Here is a 17,216-nt window from a genome sequence, read left to right on the forward strand (position 1 = left end):
ACTTTGAGCTTTTATTTTGTTTTTCTTTGATATTGACAACTTAGATCATTCCATATTTTATTACTTTCTTTCATCTTTATAATACTTTAAGCAATATTCAAATACGCTTCAAAAGCTATCTTCGACTCTTTCTGAATAAAACTGAATTTCTTATGATAGAGGCTTATAATTAGTACACATTTCTCAACGATGTTTTATCTGTAATAAAAAAAGGAAGTCATGTTCCAATGAGCATGAAACTCCTATTATTATCTATTTATTTTCCCTTCCTCTGGTATGGCACACAAAGTCAACTGGAAAGTCAAATTCACTATACTCAGCACTGTCTTCATAAAATAGATCCAAATGATGGAAAATAGACCCTCTTGTATCTGGATCTTGTATTCCAATGGGATGCACACTGGAAAAGTATAACATTAAAATGTTCAATGTCCAACAAAACCAACTTTGCTATGTTTTCGGGAAGGAGTACATATTCATTTCTCTCAGCCTCATTTCCCATCCTTCTTTTTCCTTGCCACTCCAGTCCTGTGTTCAATACAACCCATAATGGCAGACTTGCAGAGGGCTTGCTCAGATCTAACAAGGTGAGCATTGGACAGCTTGACATCCTAAATTTCCCACCAGGACTCTATTATGTCCTTACTAGTCTCAGGATAGGGCCATATTATTTTCTGGATGAAAAGCAGTGCAGAGAGAAAAACATACAAAAATTAACTCTGCACCCAAAATAGATTGATCCAGTTTCAAACTTTAAGAAGAAAAAAAATAATATTTTTAGCATTAGAATGTTTTAATATATTTAGATCTTCATGATTTCTGGGATATTTTTGTTTTATTTTGATGTAGTGTCTCAGTTCATTACACAGCTAAAGATAAAATTAAACCCCATCTCCACCAGCCCTCATTGGAGTATTGTCCCTTGGGCCTTTTGAATTACTGAGTAGCACATGATAGGTTTTTATATTAAAACTCAGAGTAAGACATTTTTGAGAGGCCTTCTGCATGTGCACACATGTGTACTTGTATGTTATCACCACACACCCTAATACGTATAGAAATCAGAACCAAACAACATCTTGCTGGTCTGGAATTTGAGTAGCAACTGAGCAGCAAGTTTGAGTAGCAAACTTTTAGACAGAAGCTTTAGAATAAATGCATTACAACAGTTGCCTTATAGGCCAATTCGAGAGCATGTCTTCTACAGAGAGAACCCTCTTCTTCCCTTGGTTCTTCGGTTTCTGAAACACAAGGAATCCCCAATTCTACTTATAAGCACATTTCTTTTCCTAGAAATGGATTTTGATAGACAGCAAATAAAGGAACAATTGAGGGGATTATGAGAACAGACTTGATTTTTGTGATACATGGCCATTAATATTGTATAGGGCTGAACTTTAATCACCGAGGTATTGGCTCATTAATTTAAGGTGGTGTCTATGTTGAGAGATGTGAGTCTGACAGTTGACCAAAGCATAAGTTAATTGTGTCGTAGGTCATACTGTGGAGTAGCTGTCCTCTGGTGTCTTGGATTCTGCATCACACAATATGGTGGGACCTATACATCACATTCATACACATGGACATAAGACATCTTGTGAGTGTAAAATGATATTTTCTGGCTTTTGAGGCAAATGATGAGTCCATATATGCTTTGTTTTGAAAATAAGATATAAACAATAGTAAGTTACTCGGAAGAAGGCAGAGAAGCCTATATCTATTACTTGTACTATCAAATACCTGTATCTTTTCTTCACATCTGACTCCAGAGTATCCACTGTGGCAAGAACACACTTCAGGAAATGCACATCTTCCTCCATAAAGACACTTCTGAGTACAAACAACTGCAACGAAGCAGATTTTTATAAATAAATCCCGTAATACACTGCATCCCACTATCCTAAAACTAACTTGTGATTGGAGCCTTACTGTGATTCTCAATGGTCATTACGTAATGAATAAGTATTCTTACGGTACTTATATGGATTAGAACATCCCTGCAGAGATATGTACAGTTTTTGTGCCACTTAAAAACAAACAGAAATAAATTATAATTGACCATAGGAAAGGATTGCATATGAATCATGCATGATTTAAATTTTCCGGTAGCTACGGTAGAGTAGAGAAGAAATACATGATGTAAAGAAACTGTCAGTGACCTGACTGCGGGCAAATGTAAACTTTATGCTTTCTTAACTCCAGAACCGACACTCCCAGCTCAAGGCCTGCTTTATTAGAATAAATTAAAACTGGATTACTTATTGTCTTAGTCAAGGTCTCTCACAGTGCAGAGCCTCAGCTGCTCTCCATGACCCCTTCACTCCTTCAAAACCAGTACCACCTGGGTGACTCTTACACATTACCAAGTCCAGCCACAGCACGAGGTGCAACCTTGGCTATCTCTGGAACACGTCCTCTTTGTGTGCTCACAAAACAGTTCCCGGAAGATTTTACCTCAATGATGCTGGTCTCTTCTTAATCACCACTAATTTCTTAGCTCCAGCTGACCAGCATCAATAATCCCAGTAATGGAAAGGGTTTGCTTTAGTAGTTCTGGTATCTTGTTAATCACAACTGATTCTTCAGCCCCAGTTAACCAAGACCACAGAACCTTCACAATCAAAACAGCAATAGCCCTAATCAAAGAGTTTTTAATCTTCCCTCTGAAATTTCACAAGCCAGGCCTCCATCTTCTGCACTGTTCTCAACCTTATCTTCCAAGCTCCTACTAAACATCCCACAGAGCTCTTAATATGCCAGTGGCTCTTCTAGCTCAAAGTTCCAAAGTCCTTCCACAGTCCTCCCCAAAAACATGGTCAGGTTGTCACAGGAATACCCCACTATGCTGGTACCAATTTGTCTTAGTCAAGGTTTCTTTTCCTGCATAAACATCATGACCAAGAAGCAAGCTGGGGAGGAAAGGGTTTGTTCAGCTTACACTTCCATATTGCTGTTTATCACCAAAGGAAATCAGGACTGGAACCCAAGCAGGTCATGAAACAGGAACTGATGCAGAGGCCATGAAGGGATGTCACTTACTGGCTTGCTTCCCCTGGCTTGCTCAGCTTGCTTTCTTTTAGAACCCAGGTCTACCAGCCCGGGGATGGCACCACCCACAATGGGCTGGGCCTTCCCCACTTGATCACTAGTTGAAAAAATGCCTTACAGCTGGATCTCATGGAGGCATTTCCCCAACTGAGGCTCCTTTCTCTGTGATAACTCCAGCTTGTGTCAAGTTGACACAAATCAAGCCTTATGTTCTAAGTTATTTGAAATTTATCTTTTTAACAACATTCCAAAGAGACAATTTGTTAATGGTATGTATGTATATGAAACAATTTATATCCTACTTTGGATAGTAAATAAAAACATCTTGACTTCTCTCCCTTTGTTTTTCTCTTGCTATGAGCCTTTGATAGATTTGTACTCTCTATGTAGTCCAAATTATTCAAACTCATTGGAGCCCTCCTAACCCAACCTTCCACGTGTTTGGATTACAAGTGTGAACCACCATGTCTAGCTCATTCAGTTACTTCCTGAACACGAATGCACTGTTCCTAGGAGAAAGGTGTTCATGGAAATCTCTCCTAAGATAATTTTACAAATATCTGTATGTATCTCAATATCTATCTTTGTATAATCATCTATTAAAATGCTTATAATAAAACAATTTCTTGTAAATACCATAAGAGGAAGAAAAAGATCATTGCATTAAACATAAACACTGTGCTGTGGCATTTTAGAAATTAATATAATACTTGAACTAATATTTTAACAGGGGCTGGAGAGATGACTTGGTGGTTAGGAACATCGAATGCTCTTATAGATGTCCTGAGTTCAGTTCCCAACAACCACATGGTGGCTCACAACCACCCATAATGGGATCTGATGCCCTCTTCTGGTGTGTCTGAAGACAGTGACAGTGTACTCATATACATAAAATAAATACATCTTTAAAAAATAATATCTACCATCTATTTTATTTTATAAAAATGTCTTTTATTCCTTGTTTAATTGAAGAACTTTATTTTAAAAACAAAGATAAATGTACAAATTTTAAGCATTTTTGCATAAAAGTATACAAATACATTTTTGTCATTGTTTGGCTTTTTTTTTTTAAGGTTTGATAGTGTGCATTAAGATCTTACTAGTTACAATGACCATAAAGTACATGTAAAACAGGATGTAACCTGGAATTAATCAAAGTTTTCTTGGTGTGTAAGGAGTAAACATAATGCTTTTTTCTTTTCTTTTCTTTTCTCTTTTTTTTTCTTGAACTTCACACAGTCTGTGAGTTGTTTCTGGGGTGTTCAGAACTTTCTGGGGTTATTATCCAATTATCAGTGACTGCATATTATGTCTGTTCTTATGTTTTAAGGACAGGTAATATATTTTAAAATAATATTGAGTAAAAATAAACATTTTATATATAGTTATATATAGTTACTTTTCACGGGAGTCACACTGTTGCAAAATGTAATTGTGAAAGTTTACATAATCTAAAGTTGACAAGCTGTTTTTATCCAGGTTGCTCCCTGTATGTGGTTGGGAAGGAATGTAACACTCCAGGGCTCCACATCAACAAAGCCCTATCCTTTAGATCTATTTCTGAACGGGCATTACCACCGTTTCCCAGAAGGTGGCAGCAACATCTATGTTCTGCTAGCATTGCCAGTACATTAGTTTCTGAAAAACTGGAAAGAAAACATTTGGAGGAAGACGGTTTGTTTCTTGATTCACTCAAAGGTCCTGCAGTATGGAGAAGCCACAGTTCCAGCTTCAGAAGAAAGCAGCCCAGGCCCTGGAGCACTGACTTCTCTCTCTTCTCATCAATGTGGATGTGATGTGACCAGTTGCTTTAAGCTCCACGGTAACCTCCCTGCAGCGATAAAATGTAACTTGTAATTGTGAGCTAAAATAAGCGATTTCTGCCTTAAGTTGTTTTTCATCAGGATAGTTTATCAGAGTGATATAATACAAGTAGGATAGTATGGGGAGGGGCACACTCACGCCATGACACATATGTGGAAGTCAGAAAACAACATGTGGGATCTGTTCTCACGAGATGTGATGAGAAACACCTTTATCCACTGAGCCATCTTGTGGGTCTATCTTTTGATGTACAAAGGGGTCAGTCATCTAAAATTTTGTCTCTACCATGGCCTTCTCCATAAGCTACAGATGAATTATCCCAACGGGTTCAGATACAGAACATGAAGGAGAGAATGCTGCTTACGTTTCTCACACTGTGCCCCTTCCCAGGTGGAGGGGCAGTGACACATGCTGGGAGCGACACATTCACCCCCATTTTTACATTTCTGAAGGCAGATTGCTGCAAAGAAAAGGTAAAGAAATTATAAATTTAAACTACTAGTCAAATTATACTATAAACTGCAAAAAACCATTTTTTTATAAAAGAAAAATTTACAAGTCAAGAATTAAAAATCTTTTCTCAGCCCAGATCTGGAACACATCCATAACCCACAACTTTGAAGTCTAAGGCAGTAAGTACTATGTGGAGTTCAAGTTCAGCCTCAGCTAAATAGCAAGTTCAAGACCAGCCTAATGATATGAGTCCAAAGTAAAATAAAATAAAATAAAAATAAAAAAACTAAAAGGAAAACATTTTTATCAATACCATTTCCCAATATTAGGCACAGTCTTGAAAAAAAAAATGTCTTAGCAATATGTTGGCTGAAACAAGAGCTGATCTAGGACAAGAATGGATATGCCAAAGTAGATTTGGGAGAGGCCAGAGGTGTTAACTCTGCATAAAGAACCACAGGCAACTTAGGAAAACCGACATCAGGAAAGTTTTCCCCAGAGAGGAGCACACCAAGCCATTTCCAATAGCAAATGTCAGCCCTGAGAACACACATAAAAGAAATACCATAATGACTGAGTAGGTGCTTCTTTCCTTCCTTCCTTCCTTCCTACCTTCCTTCTTTCCTTCCTTCCTTCTATTTATCTATATCTTTCCACACACATAGAGTCAGATATTCACAAGAGGATGAACAAGGAAAAAGAGGCCACAAGTTTGGAAGAGAGCAAGGAGGGGCCTATGGGAGGGTTTGGAGGGAGGAATGGGAAGGGAGGGATTTTATTACAGTATCAAAAACAGGAGGGGGGGAGGGAGAGAAAAATGTGATACTAATGATCTTCAGAGTATTGCGGCGCTTCCTACTTCTCTCCTAGTTGTTGGAGCTTTGCAGTGACTTTCATTTTAAAGCAACACACCATATATTACTTTAAAACAATTACCTCGGCTTATTTGGGGACAGACTCTTGTCATGTAGCCTATCCTGGAAACCACCAAGTTGGCCTTGAATTCACAGAGGTCCAACTGCCTTGGTTTCCAAGTGCTGGGATTAAAGGCTTGGAGTGTCACCCCCAGATTCAATAACAGTTTTACACAAAGAACAGGGAGGACGGCTGAGTGAGCGGACTCATCACCAGCTCTGCAGCTTCCTGATGGAATGGGATGACCCTCACCCTGCAAAGACCTGACCTGCTGAGCTCAGGAGATTTCATTTCAAATCTTCCTCGCAATCCAGGTTCACACTAGTCCAGTCCCATGGCTTATCCTGGCACGTGTGATCGAAAAACTAGAAAATCCTGGCCACTGTCTCTCACCATTTCAACGTGATATCTCCCAGAGTAGAAATAAAAGAGCAAAAGTAAAAAACAAACACATAAAACCAAACGACTTTGTTTGTCTCACATTCTGCTGCATGCTGCCCCCATAAAGGTCTGTGTTGACACTCTGAGAGTCTTCACTGTTTTACTTACGTGTGTTACACCATTTCCCACTCCAACCAGAAGCACAGGAACAAATATTTGGCCCCACACATTTTCCACCGTTCATGCACATAGGCTCACAGATGCCTTAAGTTAAAAAACAAAACAAAACATGTCAAACAACAAAGCTTCAGTTTTACCTGTGGCATGCAAACATTTTAGTGGTGTCTTACTTGTCTGGCATCTCTTTCCGGTGTACCCACCACGACAGTTGCACACGTTATTCCTCATGCAGAGGCCGCCATTTTTACACGGAGGATGACAGAGAGCTAAAAGAAGATAAGACATCAATGTGCGAACAGTAGACATTGAGTCATTCTGTATTGCACATCGCCTCATGGGATTGTTATCTAAGGAGCCGTAAGATAGAGAAATGCCATATAAAAATAAAAGGTCACAAGCCAGGGCAGCTGTTCTTCCTGAATAAAAAAATGCAAGACCTCAGAGCTATCAGCTGCTAGGAGGTTAACATTGTTAAAACACCTTAGTGTTGGAGTCTTCACCAAAATCCTGAGTGCATCGTGAAACATAACTTAGACTTCAGCGCGGCGTGGAAAGCCCACTGGGACACGATCTGAAGAGAATTAAGAAGTGAACCGACACTTAGCTCAAAGTTAGGTTATACTTCCTCCCATGCAAACTAGAAAGAGCTTTACCATTTGTAAGGTTACTTTATAAAATTAGTAGGATGGTCACGTCACAATGCAAGTTTATAGGCCTGATTCCTGTGAATGTGCTGGGTAAGAATCTTTTAAACAATAAACAAAATAAAGTTCTTTTGTTGGGAATATTTGTTAGCTATTTAATGTAATTTTCCTCATATTGATTATTCAGGGGAAGCCAGATTAGAAAACAAATCTGAATGCTTGTTGTTTCTCTGAGATGATGATTATTGCTTTGTGTTTCTTCCAAACATTAAGATTTGATGTTACTTTATTTTGTATGCAGTGCTGAGAACGGAGCCAGAGTTCTGTATAAGCTAAGCAAGCGCTCTGACACCCAGGTAGCCTACAGACCATAAATATTAGATTTTCTTGTGCTGCTCATTTATTTTGCTTAATTTGAATTTACTTCTCCTTGATTAATAGATTGTTACTTGAATTTTTAGTTTGTTTTAAAAATTAGTGTGTTTTCGTAAAAGAGCTGTTTAGACTGACAGTTTGGATCAGACCTCCTTAATAACTGCTTTCTTAATTTCTACTCCCTCTAAAGACATAATTTATTTTAAGAAGATTGATAAATGAAATAGCACTTTCAATACAAAATATGCACCTGGATATTTTAATAAATAGATGTAGCTGCTTATATTATGAATGCTAATTATGTTTCCCAAAATACTATTTGCATGAGAGGGCTTCCACGTAGCTTTTGGGGACCTGCCCCAGTTGGTTCTGGTTGGTAAATAAAGATGCCAGCAGCGAATAGCTAGGAAGGAAAGACAGCAGCATGATTTTAGGATGTCCCAGGCTTCAGAACAAGTCCTCCATACTTTAGAAGAGAGGAGACAGGTAGACAGAGAGGTCACCGTGGGGAGAAGCAAAGAGAGCACCCTGGGCTAAGAAAATATGGCCTGACAGTTGACTAAGAGCAGCCAAGGTGGAACACAGAAATTAATGGGTGGTAACTCAGAATTATAGGTGGGGAATAGATTCTAGTAACACAGAGGTTAGGCAGACACCCCGTTATTGTGCTGCTTAGGGCATATGAAAATATGAAGATGTGTGTGTGTGTGTGTGTGTGTGTGTGCGTGTGTGTGTGTGACACAGATCAGAGAAGTTAATTTTCAGGAGGCAGCTCTCTCCTACTCCTGTGCACAATCGGCAGACTGAACACTGCTTTGAGGCTTGATCACGGGTTCACCTCATGAACCATCTCATCAGCCCTAAAGATAATTGTTTTCTAAATATGTGTCCAATATATTTTGTTAATCATGAAAAAAAATTAGAAGGTATGTAATACATCTGTGGTGGTTTGTATAAGAATGGCTTCCATAGGTTCCTGTATTTGAGTGCTTACCAGGGAATGGGATAGAAGAAGTAGAGATAGAAGATGGGGCCTTGTTGGAAGAAGTGTGTCACTGGAGGTGGATGGGGGTGGGGATGGATGAGATTTAAGTTTCTAAAGCCCATGCGGGGCACAGTCTCAGTCTCTCTCTCTCTCTCTCTCTCTCTCTCTCTCTCTCTCTCTCTCTCTCTCTCCCCCTGGCATATATGTGTGTATGTGTGTTTGTGTGTGTGTGTTTCCACTTTATTGCTGTTATATTTGCTTGTTTTTGTTGTTTTTAATGCTATTTCTCTATGTGTAAATGAATGTGTGTTTCTCTACATTTATATGTTTCTTGTGCTTTTTCTTTAGCTCTCTTCCTTCTGTATCCTTGCTGGTTTTGTCCTATTCAGATTTGTCTTTATTTTCATTTTGCAATGCCTAACTTTTTTTCTAATGAGGAAGACAAAAAAAATAAAAAGGTGTCAATTTAGAAGAGAGAGGAGGTGGGGAGAATCATGAAGAAGTTAGGGGAGGGTCATTGCATGGGAAAATATTTTCAATAAAAAATAAATCAAATTTTATCACATAACTATTAATTTTAGAAATTTAATTATGAAGATGTTCAAACATATTCTAAAAGTATGTTTGGTATAATTCTAAAAGTAAAGATACAGGAAGTATTCCCTGCATTTAATTTTCTGAAAATAGTTCCTCTTTCCTACCCATATCCTCATGCCTGAGATATTACTATGAATAGGAAGAGAACAAGAAAAAAGAAAAGAAAACTTCTTAATTTTAACTGCGTGGAAAAAAGTATTAAAACATGGTGCAGAAAAGAAAATGATCGTGGGCTGGAGGATGACTTAGTGGTTAAGAGTACTGGCTACTTGTGTACTCCAGGTGCCACACTCGGGCCTACATTGGAATTCAAGATTAAACAGCATTAAACAAGGACCTTGACTAACCCTGACACTAGCTCAAAGGACCCGGTCCCCCTTCCTGACTCTCTTCTCTCCCTGACCTCCCACTTCCGCTCCCAGCTCTCTCCACTAGCCACTTTTTGTTCCTACTCCCGCCCCTTTGACTCTTAGTTACACTCTCCAGATCTTATTTTGGACTCATCACACCCCCTGCTGCTGCATCCACTAGCCTCTGCTCCTCCCACAGCCCCATGGACTGCTGCTGCCTCTGCCCTCTGCCCTCCCATCCCCAGCCCCCACTTCCCAGCCCTGGCCCTGCCTATGCAGTGCCACTAAGTTTCTATGCATCTTCTCTACTGAGTTCAATTCCCAACAACCACCTGGTGGCTCACAAACATCTGTAATGGGATCTGATGCCCTCTTCTGGTGCATAATGACAGTGTACTCACATACATAAAATAAGTAAATAAATCTTAAATTAAAAAAAAGAAAAAGAAAAAATGTCATTTTGCATAGAGCTATACATAGATGCATTTCAGAAATGTTTAGTGAATTAAAATCAAGAGTGGTCACAGGAAAACATTAGACATTAAATAAAATATGTGTCAAAATTATTAAATTGAAAGCAGTGAGACAGTACCATTAATTATGAACTGTACTAGAAGGATGTATATATATGTATGTGTGTGTGTGTGTGTGTGTGTTTCACATCTTGGCTTGACAAACTTCACAGACCATGCCCAGGTTGTTAACCTATGTTGAATAATTGACAATTCTAATACATCAGTATGAGCTGGTCTACATGGCCACATCTACGTAATAATAGGGAATAGAGAGGAAAGAGTCTCTTTCCATCTGAAACTTGACATTTTGTATTCCTAGTTGTCCACTTGCCTTTTGTACTCATGCATAAGGAAAACTTACCATTCTGGCACTGTGCACCAAAGAATCCAACGGGGCAAAGGCACATGTTTGGCTTATAACAGGAACCACCATTGAGGCAAATCGGATCGCATAGAGCTAATGAACGAGAGGAGAGAAAGAGATTGAAAGCGCTGTTATTTTAAGACTGAATATGGCACAGATGGACCGAAGGAAGCACCATGGTATATATTAACTACAACTAAGAGCCCATAATGTTCTAGACTTTACCAAATGAAAGGAAGCAAAGTAACTTTCTAATTGCTTGTGTGTTTAGTTGGTATGCTAATGATGGTAACCATAAAACTAAGAATGTAGAGTGAGCGTGATTAAAATTTAGAATGTTCTTGGTAATGACTGTAGGCTAAGAAGGGCCAGTTCATCTCAACAGCTCCCATAAAAGGATGTGGCTATGTGCACATCTTTATCCCTTGGCAAATAAAACAGGGGCACATCATTCAAGCCCTTCCATGCTCAGATGGCTGGTGTTTGACCATCTATGGGTTGCTTTGAAAGCTCTTCTAATTCCATTTTTGGCTTAGATTTCATCCAGTCTCCAAGGCGTACATACGCGGTTTTCTTCCAAACTCTACTTGCTGGAATTAATGTTTCACTTGTAATATGTAGTTTACTTATATTTCTTATCAAAAACCAACTTGCTTCACAGTTGTATTTTAAAAACATATATAATTGCATCTCTTGTCTCTTTCAGTAATGATGTGAGACTTGATGTAAGGTCAACAATCGGCTTGATCTTTGTTTTCCTCTGTTCCAGGCTTCACGTAGAGCGAGCACACTATAAACGGTGGGTTAGATTGTCATTGAGAAAAGTCATTAGATGGGAATTGCAGATGAAATCATGGAGTGAGAGTTTAAAGAGGACATTGAAGTTATAGGAAATGGGGACAGTATTATAGCTTCTGTGCATGGGACAGATACTACGTGGGATAGTAAGTTAGATTAGACTGACCAACCGCAAACCTTCAGCTAAGGAAGCACATATCTGCTCCTGCCTTAAGAAAAATTGAACAGATGTTAAGTAAAGCAGGATGTCCACGTCCTGATTAGAAAAGGAGAAGGAAATGTAAACGGGGAAACTGCAACACACACAGGTTTCTGTGCCCATGCGGTGTAACGCATCTCACGGAAGCACAACAGCACAAGGCACTGATTAGGTAACAGCATGAAAGACGGCATAAGGTCCAAGGGAACCGCAAAATGTGGGATGGAAGGTACGGATTTTAAAAATGTGTCATCCGTAACCACCTTCTGTCTTTCTTGTCAGCTCAGTTCCGTACTTAGATGTGACTCTTTGGGACATTCGAAATGTTGTTGTTGTTAATTTTGTTGTACGTAATTCTGATTTTACCTGCACTACAGGTAGGTCCGTACCAGCCAGGCTTGCACCGGCAAATATCTGGTCCAACACATTCGCCTCCATTTTCACAGTGCCTGTTACAGACCACTAAGATCACAAAACAAGGTCAAAAGAAAGACAAATTTAGCTTGCGACTGTCAAATACTTCCAGTAATTGAATTTGATCATAGAGAAAGACCAGGATAATTCATACTCGGGCTTAGATGCACTCAAGTGCTTATGTTCAGCTACTTTCTTGCTGATAGAGATGGAGAAATTGGAAAATTATTGGCACCAAACAAGATCTAGTTATTTAAGAAAAGTATTAGTAACTGGTGAACATAAGTAGAGATAAATTAAATAAAATAAACGTATAAGCAAGTTAATTAGTCTGATTTCTACTTATTTCAAAGAAGATGTTACCATTCATAGTAAAACTACTTTTTCTTGAGACACCATGTCACTGTGTATAACACAGATTACTCTTCTGAGCCTCCCAACTACCAGGATCATAGCCACACCCAACTAAACATCTTTACCTCCATCCCGGGGAAACCCTGGTTCCTTTAGGGTATCAGTATTATTTAGGGATGGCTTTGATTTATTTTACATGAAAGCAATCAACTCACCGAGAAAGATGTTTATTATAACAGATTGCAGGAGAAGTTTACTTACGTGTCTCACACCTTGGTCCTACAAAGCCATACATACAAGTGCAGAGATTGCCAGACAAGCACGCACCCCCATGTTGGCAAGGAGGGCTACAGTGTTCTGCAGACACAGGTAGTATTAAGTCAAGTTTCGATAATCAGTAGAGGTGCGTTGATAAAGCATGGCTGCAATAAGGCCCTATTAGAAGAGCAATTTAGGGGAAGCCCAGTTCTCTTTACTGGGTAGTTGCTTTTCTGTTGGGGGATCCACCATTTGAATTCACAATCCCAAAGCTGATAATCAGCACACATGCAGGTGTGTGAACTGTTCGTAAAAATGTTGGTTACCTGGGTGAAAGTACCTGACCTTCAGCTTCTAAAACGTAAACTTAGTCTTAGGAATCCCCATCATAAAAATAGGGTTTTTATGATTCCATAGTCATTCTCATTTTCTATTAGCTTTGAAGACTTCTGTTCGCTCCAAATGTATTTTGCTAATTTGTAGCTTTCTTTGTCATCATTTATTTAGCAGGGTTCTAAGATTATTCACAATTATATGTATCAGTATCAAAAACTTTCAAAAACAGAAAATTAATTTTTGAAAAGCACCTACTTTTATCAGTTCTGTTCTGTAGAATCCCCACTTGATAACTAACTCATCCTAAATCACAAAGCATGTATACAGCTATAGGTATATTTTCAGGGCCACCTTTAGGCTTCTTACTATCTCATAGCCTTGAATTTTGCATTTAACACACAAGCCATTTGAATAATTAACTTCCCCAAAATACCTAAATCTCAAGAAGCAAAGATTTTGGAAGAGTAACAATTGCTCTTTGTATCTATGACTTATGAAGTTTGAGTGTTTAAAAGTCTAAAATTAGGGGCTGGAGAGACGGCTCAAAGGTTAAGAGCCACTGTCTGCTTTGCAGATAAACCAGGTTCCAGATATTCCCGTGTACCCATAGCAGCTCACAAGCTTCTATAAATCTAGTCCCAAGGAACAGAACACTCTGTTCTGGAGACATTGTATACATATGGTGTCCAGACATACAACCAGACAAAAACACTTGCACAGTTAATAAGCTTTAAACTAAAAATAAGCATCTCCCTAAGAAGAATTAGTATGAATAGTTTTTAAACTGTGAGCTTTTATTCCAGCACTGATAAGTAATCATTAACACAAACTCAAAATTTCTAAAAGACAATTATCTTTTAAAGATAGTTTCAAGGAAATAACACTATACTTAGTTCCATATTTGAGACTGTAATTGGGATTCTCACCTTCATCGCAGGTTGCTCCACTATGCCCTGGAGGACATTCACAGATGTTAGGCTTAATGCACTTTCCATGCTTTTTGCAGACAGGGTGACAGATGGCTACATAAAAATAAAGCCCATGGCTTAGATATATTGATTATCAACTAAAATTTATTATGCAAACAAATGAATCATGTACCTACCTGTTTGGCAGTTGGAGCCAGTATAACCTGGTTTACATCTGCATATGTTTGGGGCAACACATTCCCTGTTTCTTCCACAGGAGTGTCTACACAATGCTGCAAAAGACAAGAAAGAAAGTCTAAGTTGTAGTGAGTATGTGTATGTGTGTGTGTGTGTGTGTGTGTGTGTGTGTGTGTGTGTGTGTGTATTACCAGTTAGTTGAATTAAAAGTTCTCTCTCTCCTTCTCTATTTCTGATTCTCTGTCTGTCTGTCTGTCTGTCTGTCTGTCTGTTTCTGTCTCTCTCTTTCTCCCTTCTCTCTCCCTTTCTTTTCTTTCATTCTTTCTTTGAGAAAAGATTTCTTTATGTAGCCTTGACTATCCTGGAACTTGCTCTGCTGATCAGGCTGCCCTCAAACTTAAAGGGATCCACCTCCCTCCTGAATACTGGAATTAAAGGTGTGCACCACCACAGCCCAGCCAAAATTTCTTCTTTTTCTTCTTTTGGTTTTACAGATTTTTATTTTGTGGCAACACACACACAGTCCATGGATCCCAACAGAGGGCACATTATCTCCTGGAGATAAAAAGACAATGGTTGTGAGTCACCATGTTGAGTACTGAACTCCATCTAACCCCTCATCTGAAATTTTCTAACGTGAACATTTTAATGAAGTTCTAAAGTACAGCCACTACATGGACTCACACTTCATTTCTTCATACTGCCTTTGAGACTAGAATGATTAAGAAAAATAATTACTAGATAAGAAATAAGCACATTATGTGACAATTGTTCCAATAACAGTAGCTCGCAGTAAAGGAAGCAGCCAACCATACATTTGTGTTGCAGAGTGCAGTGGAGTTTCGGATGGAATACAGCTTGATATCGATGAACAGATGGTGATGCTTAACCAAAAAGCAAGGTTCTGGGGAGTAAAAAGCTAATGGGATTAGATTCCCTTGGGCATCTCGAGTCACTGGATATATTCCACTGGGTCTTTAACACTTCTCATGTAACCATAATATGTGAAATGACTTTGGTGTATTTATTAAATAAAAGATGGAGTTACTGATTTTTTTATCTTTTAATTTTTTTAAATTGGATATTTTCTTTACTTATTTCAAATGTTATCCCATTTCCTGCCCCCACTCCAATCACCATATCCCCACCCTACTCTCCCTGACTCTATGAGAGTGCTCCTCTGCCCACCCTTCCACTCCCTCCCATTCCCCTACACTGGGGCATCAAGCCTTCATAGGACCAAGAGCCTCCCATCTCCTTGATGTTTGGTAAGACCATCCTCTGCTACATATGCCTCTGGAGCCACGGGTCCCTTGATGTATACTCTTTGGTTGGTGGTTTAGTCTCTGGGAGCTCTGGGGAGTCTGGTTGGTTGTTCTTCCTATGGAGTTGAAAACCGCTTCTGCTCCTTCAGTCTTTTTTGACTCCTCCATTTGGGACCCCGTGGATTGCTTGAGAGCATCCACCTCTGTATTTGTCAGGAGACAGCTATATTAGGCTCCTGCTAGCATGTACTTCTTGGCATCTACAATACTGTATGGGTTTGGAAACTGTATATGGGATGGGTCCCCAGGTGGGGCAGTCTCCGAATGGCCCTTACTTCAGTCTCCATACTTTGTCTCCATATTTCCTCCTTTGAGTATTTTGTTCCCCCTTCTAAGAAGGACTAAAACATCCATTCTTTGGTCTTCCTTATTGAGCTTCATGTGTTCTGTGGACTGTATCTTGGGTATTCTGAATTTTGGGCTAATATCCACTTATCAGTGAGTGCATGCCATGATTGTTCTTTTGTGACTGGGTTACCACATTAAGAGTGATATTATCTGGTTCCATCCATTTGCCTACGAATATCATGAAGTCATTATTTTTGATAGCTGAGTACTACTCCATTGTGTAAATGTACCACGATTTCGGTATCTATTCCTTTGTTGAAGGACATCTGGGTTCTTTCCAGCTTCTGGCTATTATAAATAGAGCTGCTAGGAACATAATAGAGAATGTGTTCATGTTATGTGTTGGAGCATCTCTTGAGTATATGCCCAGAGGTGTGTAGCTGGGTCCTCAGGTAGTACTATGTCCAGTTTTCTGAGGAACTGCCAGACTGATTCAGAGTGGTTGTACCAGCTTGCAATTCTGCCAACAATGAAGAAATGTTTCTCTTTCTCCACATCCTTAACAGCATCTGCTGTCACCTGAGTTTTTGATCTCAGCCATTCTGACTGGTGTGAGGTGGAATTTCAGGGTTCTTTTGATTTGTATTTCCCTGATGACTAAGGATGTTGAACATTTCTTTAGATGCTTCTCAACCATCTAGTATTCCTCAGGTGAGAATTCTTTGCTTAGCTCTGTACTTCATTTTTTAATAGAATTAATGGAGTCTCTGGAATTTAACTTTTTGAGTTCTTTGTATACATTGAATATTAGCCCTCTATCAGATGTAGAATTGGTAGAGATCTTTACCCATTCTGCTGGCTGCCGTTTTGTCCTTTTGACACTGTCCTTTGCCTTACAGAAGCTTTGCAATTCTATGAGGTCCCATTTTTAGATTTTTGATCTTAGAGCATAAGCCATTGGTGTTCTCTTCAGGATAATTTCTCTTGTGCCTATGTATTCTAATCTTTTGCCATTTTCTCTTCTACTAATTTCAGTGTACCTGTTTTTTTGTTTGTTTGTTTGTTTTTTCTTTAATTTTTGTGGTAGTCTTTGATCCACTTAGACTTCAGATTTGTACAAGGAGATAAGAATGGGTTGATTTGCATTCTTCTACATGGTTACTGCCTGTTGACCCAGCACCATTTGTTAAAAATACTGTCTTTTTTTCATTGAATATTTTTAGGACCTTTGTCAAAGATCAAGTGACCATAGGTATGTGTGTGTGTGTGTGTGTGTGTGTGTGTGTCTTCCTTTCTGGGTTTTCAATTATATTACATTGATCTACCTTCCTGTTTCAGTACTAATACCATGCAGTTTTCACAACTATTGCTCTTTAATTCAGCTTGTGTTCAGGGCTAGTGATTCCCCCAGAAGTTCTTTTATTATAGGTGATATTTTTTGCTATGCTGGGTTATTTGTTATTTCAAATAAATTGGCAAATTGCTCTTTCTAACGCTATGAGAAATT

General features: G+C 38.9%; 1 protein-coding gene across 1 annotated transcript in view; it reads right to left on the reverse strand.

Annotated features, from left to right (window-relative positions):
• Window positions 1–1,480: 1,480 nt before the first annotated feature.
• Window positions 1,481–17,216, reverse strand: part of VWDE (von Willebrand factor D and EGF domains) — a gene marked incomplete at both ends in the record, with an annotated part of 65,384 nt that continues 49,648 nt past the window's right edge. The window contains 10 exons of the mRNA XM_080936514.1: window positions 1,481–1,558; window positions 1,741–1,844; window positions 5,237–5,332; window positions 6,790–6,885; window positions 6,972–7,067; window positions 10,629–10,724; window positions 11,995–12,090; window positions 12,658–12,753; window positions 13,917–14,012; window positions 14,096–14,191. Coding sequence (XP_080792640.1) covers window positions 1,481–1,558; window positions 1,741–1,844; window positions 5,237–5,332; window positions 6,790–6,885; window positions 6,972–7,067; window positions 10,629–10,724; window positions 11,995–12,090; window positions 12,658–12,753; window positions 13,917–14,012; window positions 14,096–14,191 — 950 coding nt within the window. The remainder of the gene's footprint in view (window positions 1,559–1,740; window positions 1,845–5,236; window positions 5,333–6,789; window positions 6,886–6,971; window positions 7,068–10,628; window positions 10,725–11,994; window positions 12,091–12,657; window positions 12,754–13,916; window positions 14,013–14,095; window positions 14,192–17,216) is intronic.

The sequence above is a fragment of the Micromys minutus genome (genome assembly GCF_963924665.1).
Source record: "Micromys minutus genome assembly, chromosome: 23".
NCBI classification, from domain to species: Eukaryota; Metazoa; Chordata; class Mammalia; order Rodentia; family Muridae; genus Micromys; species Micromys minutus.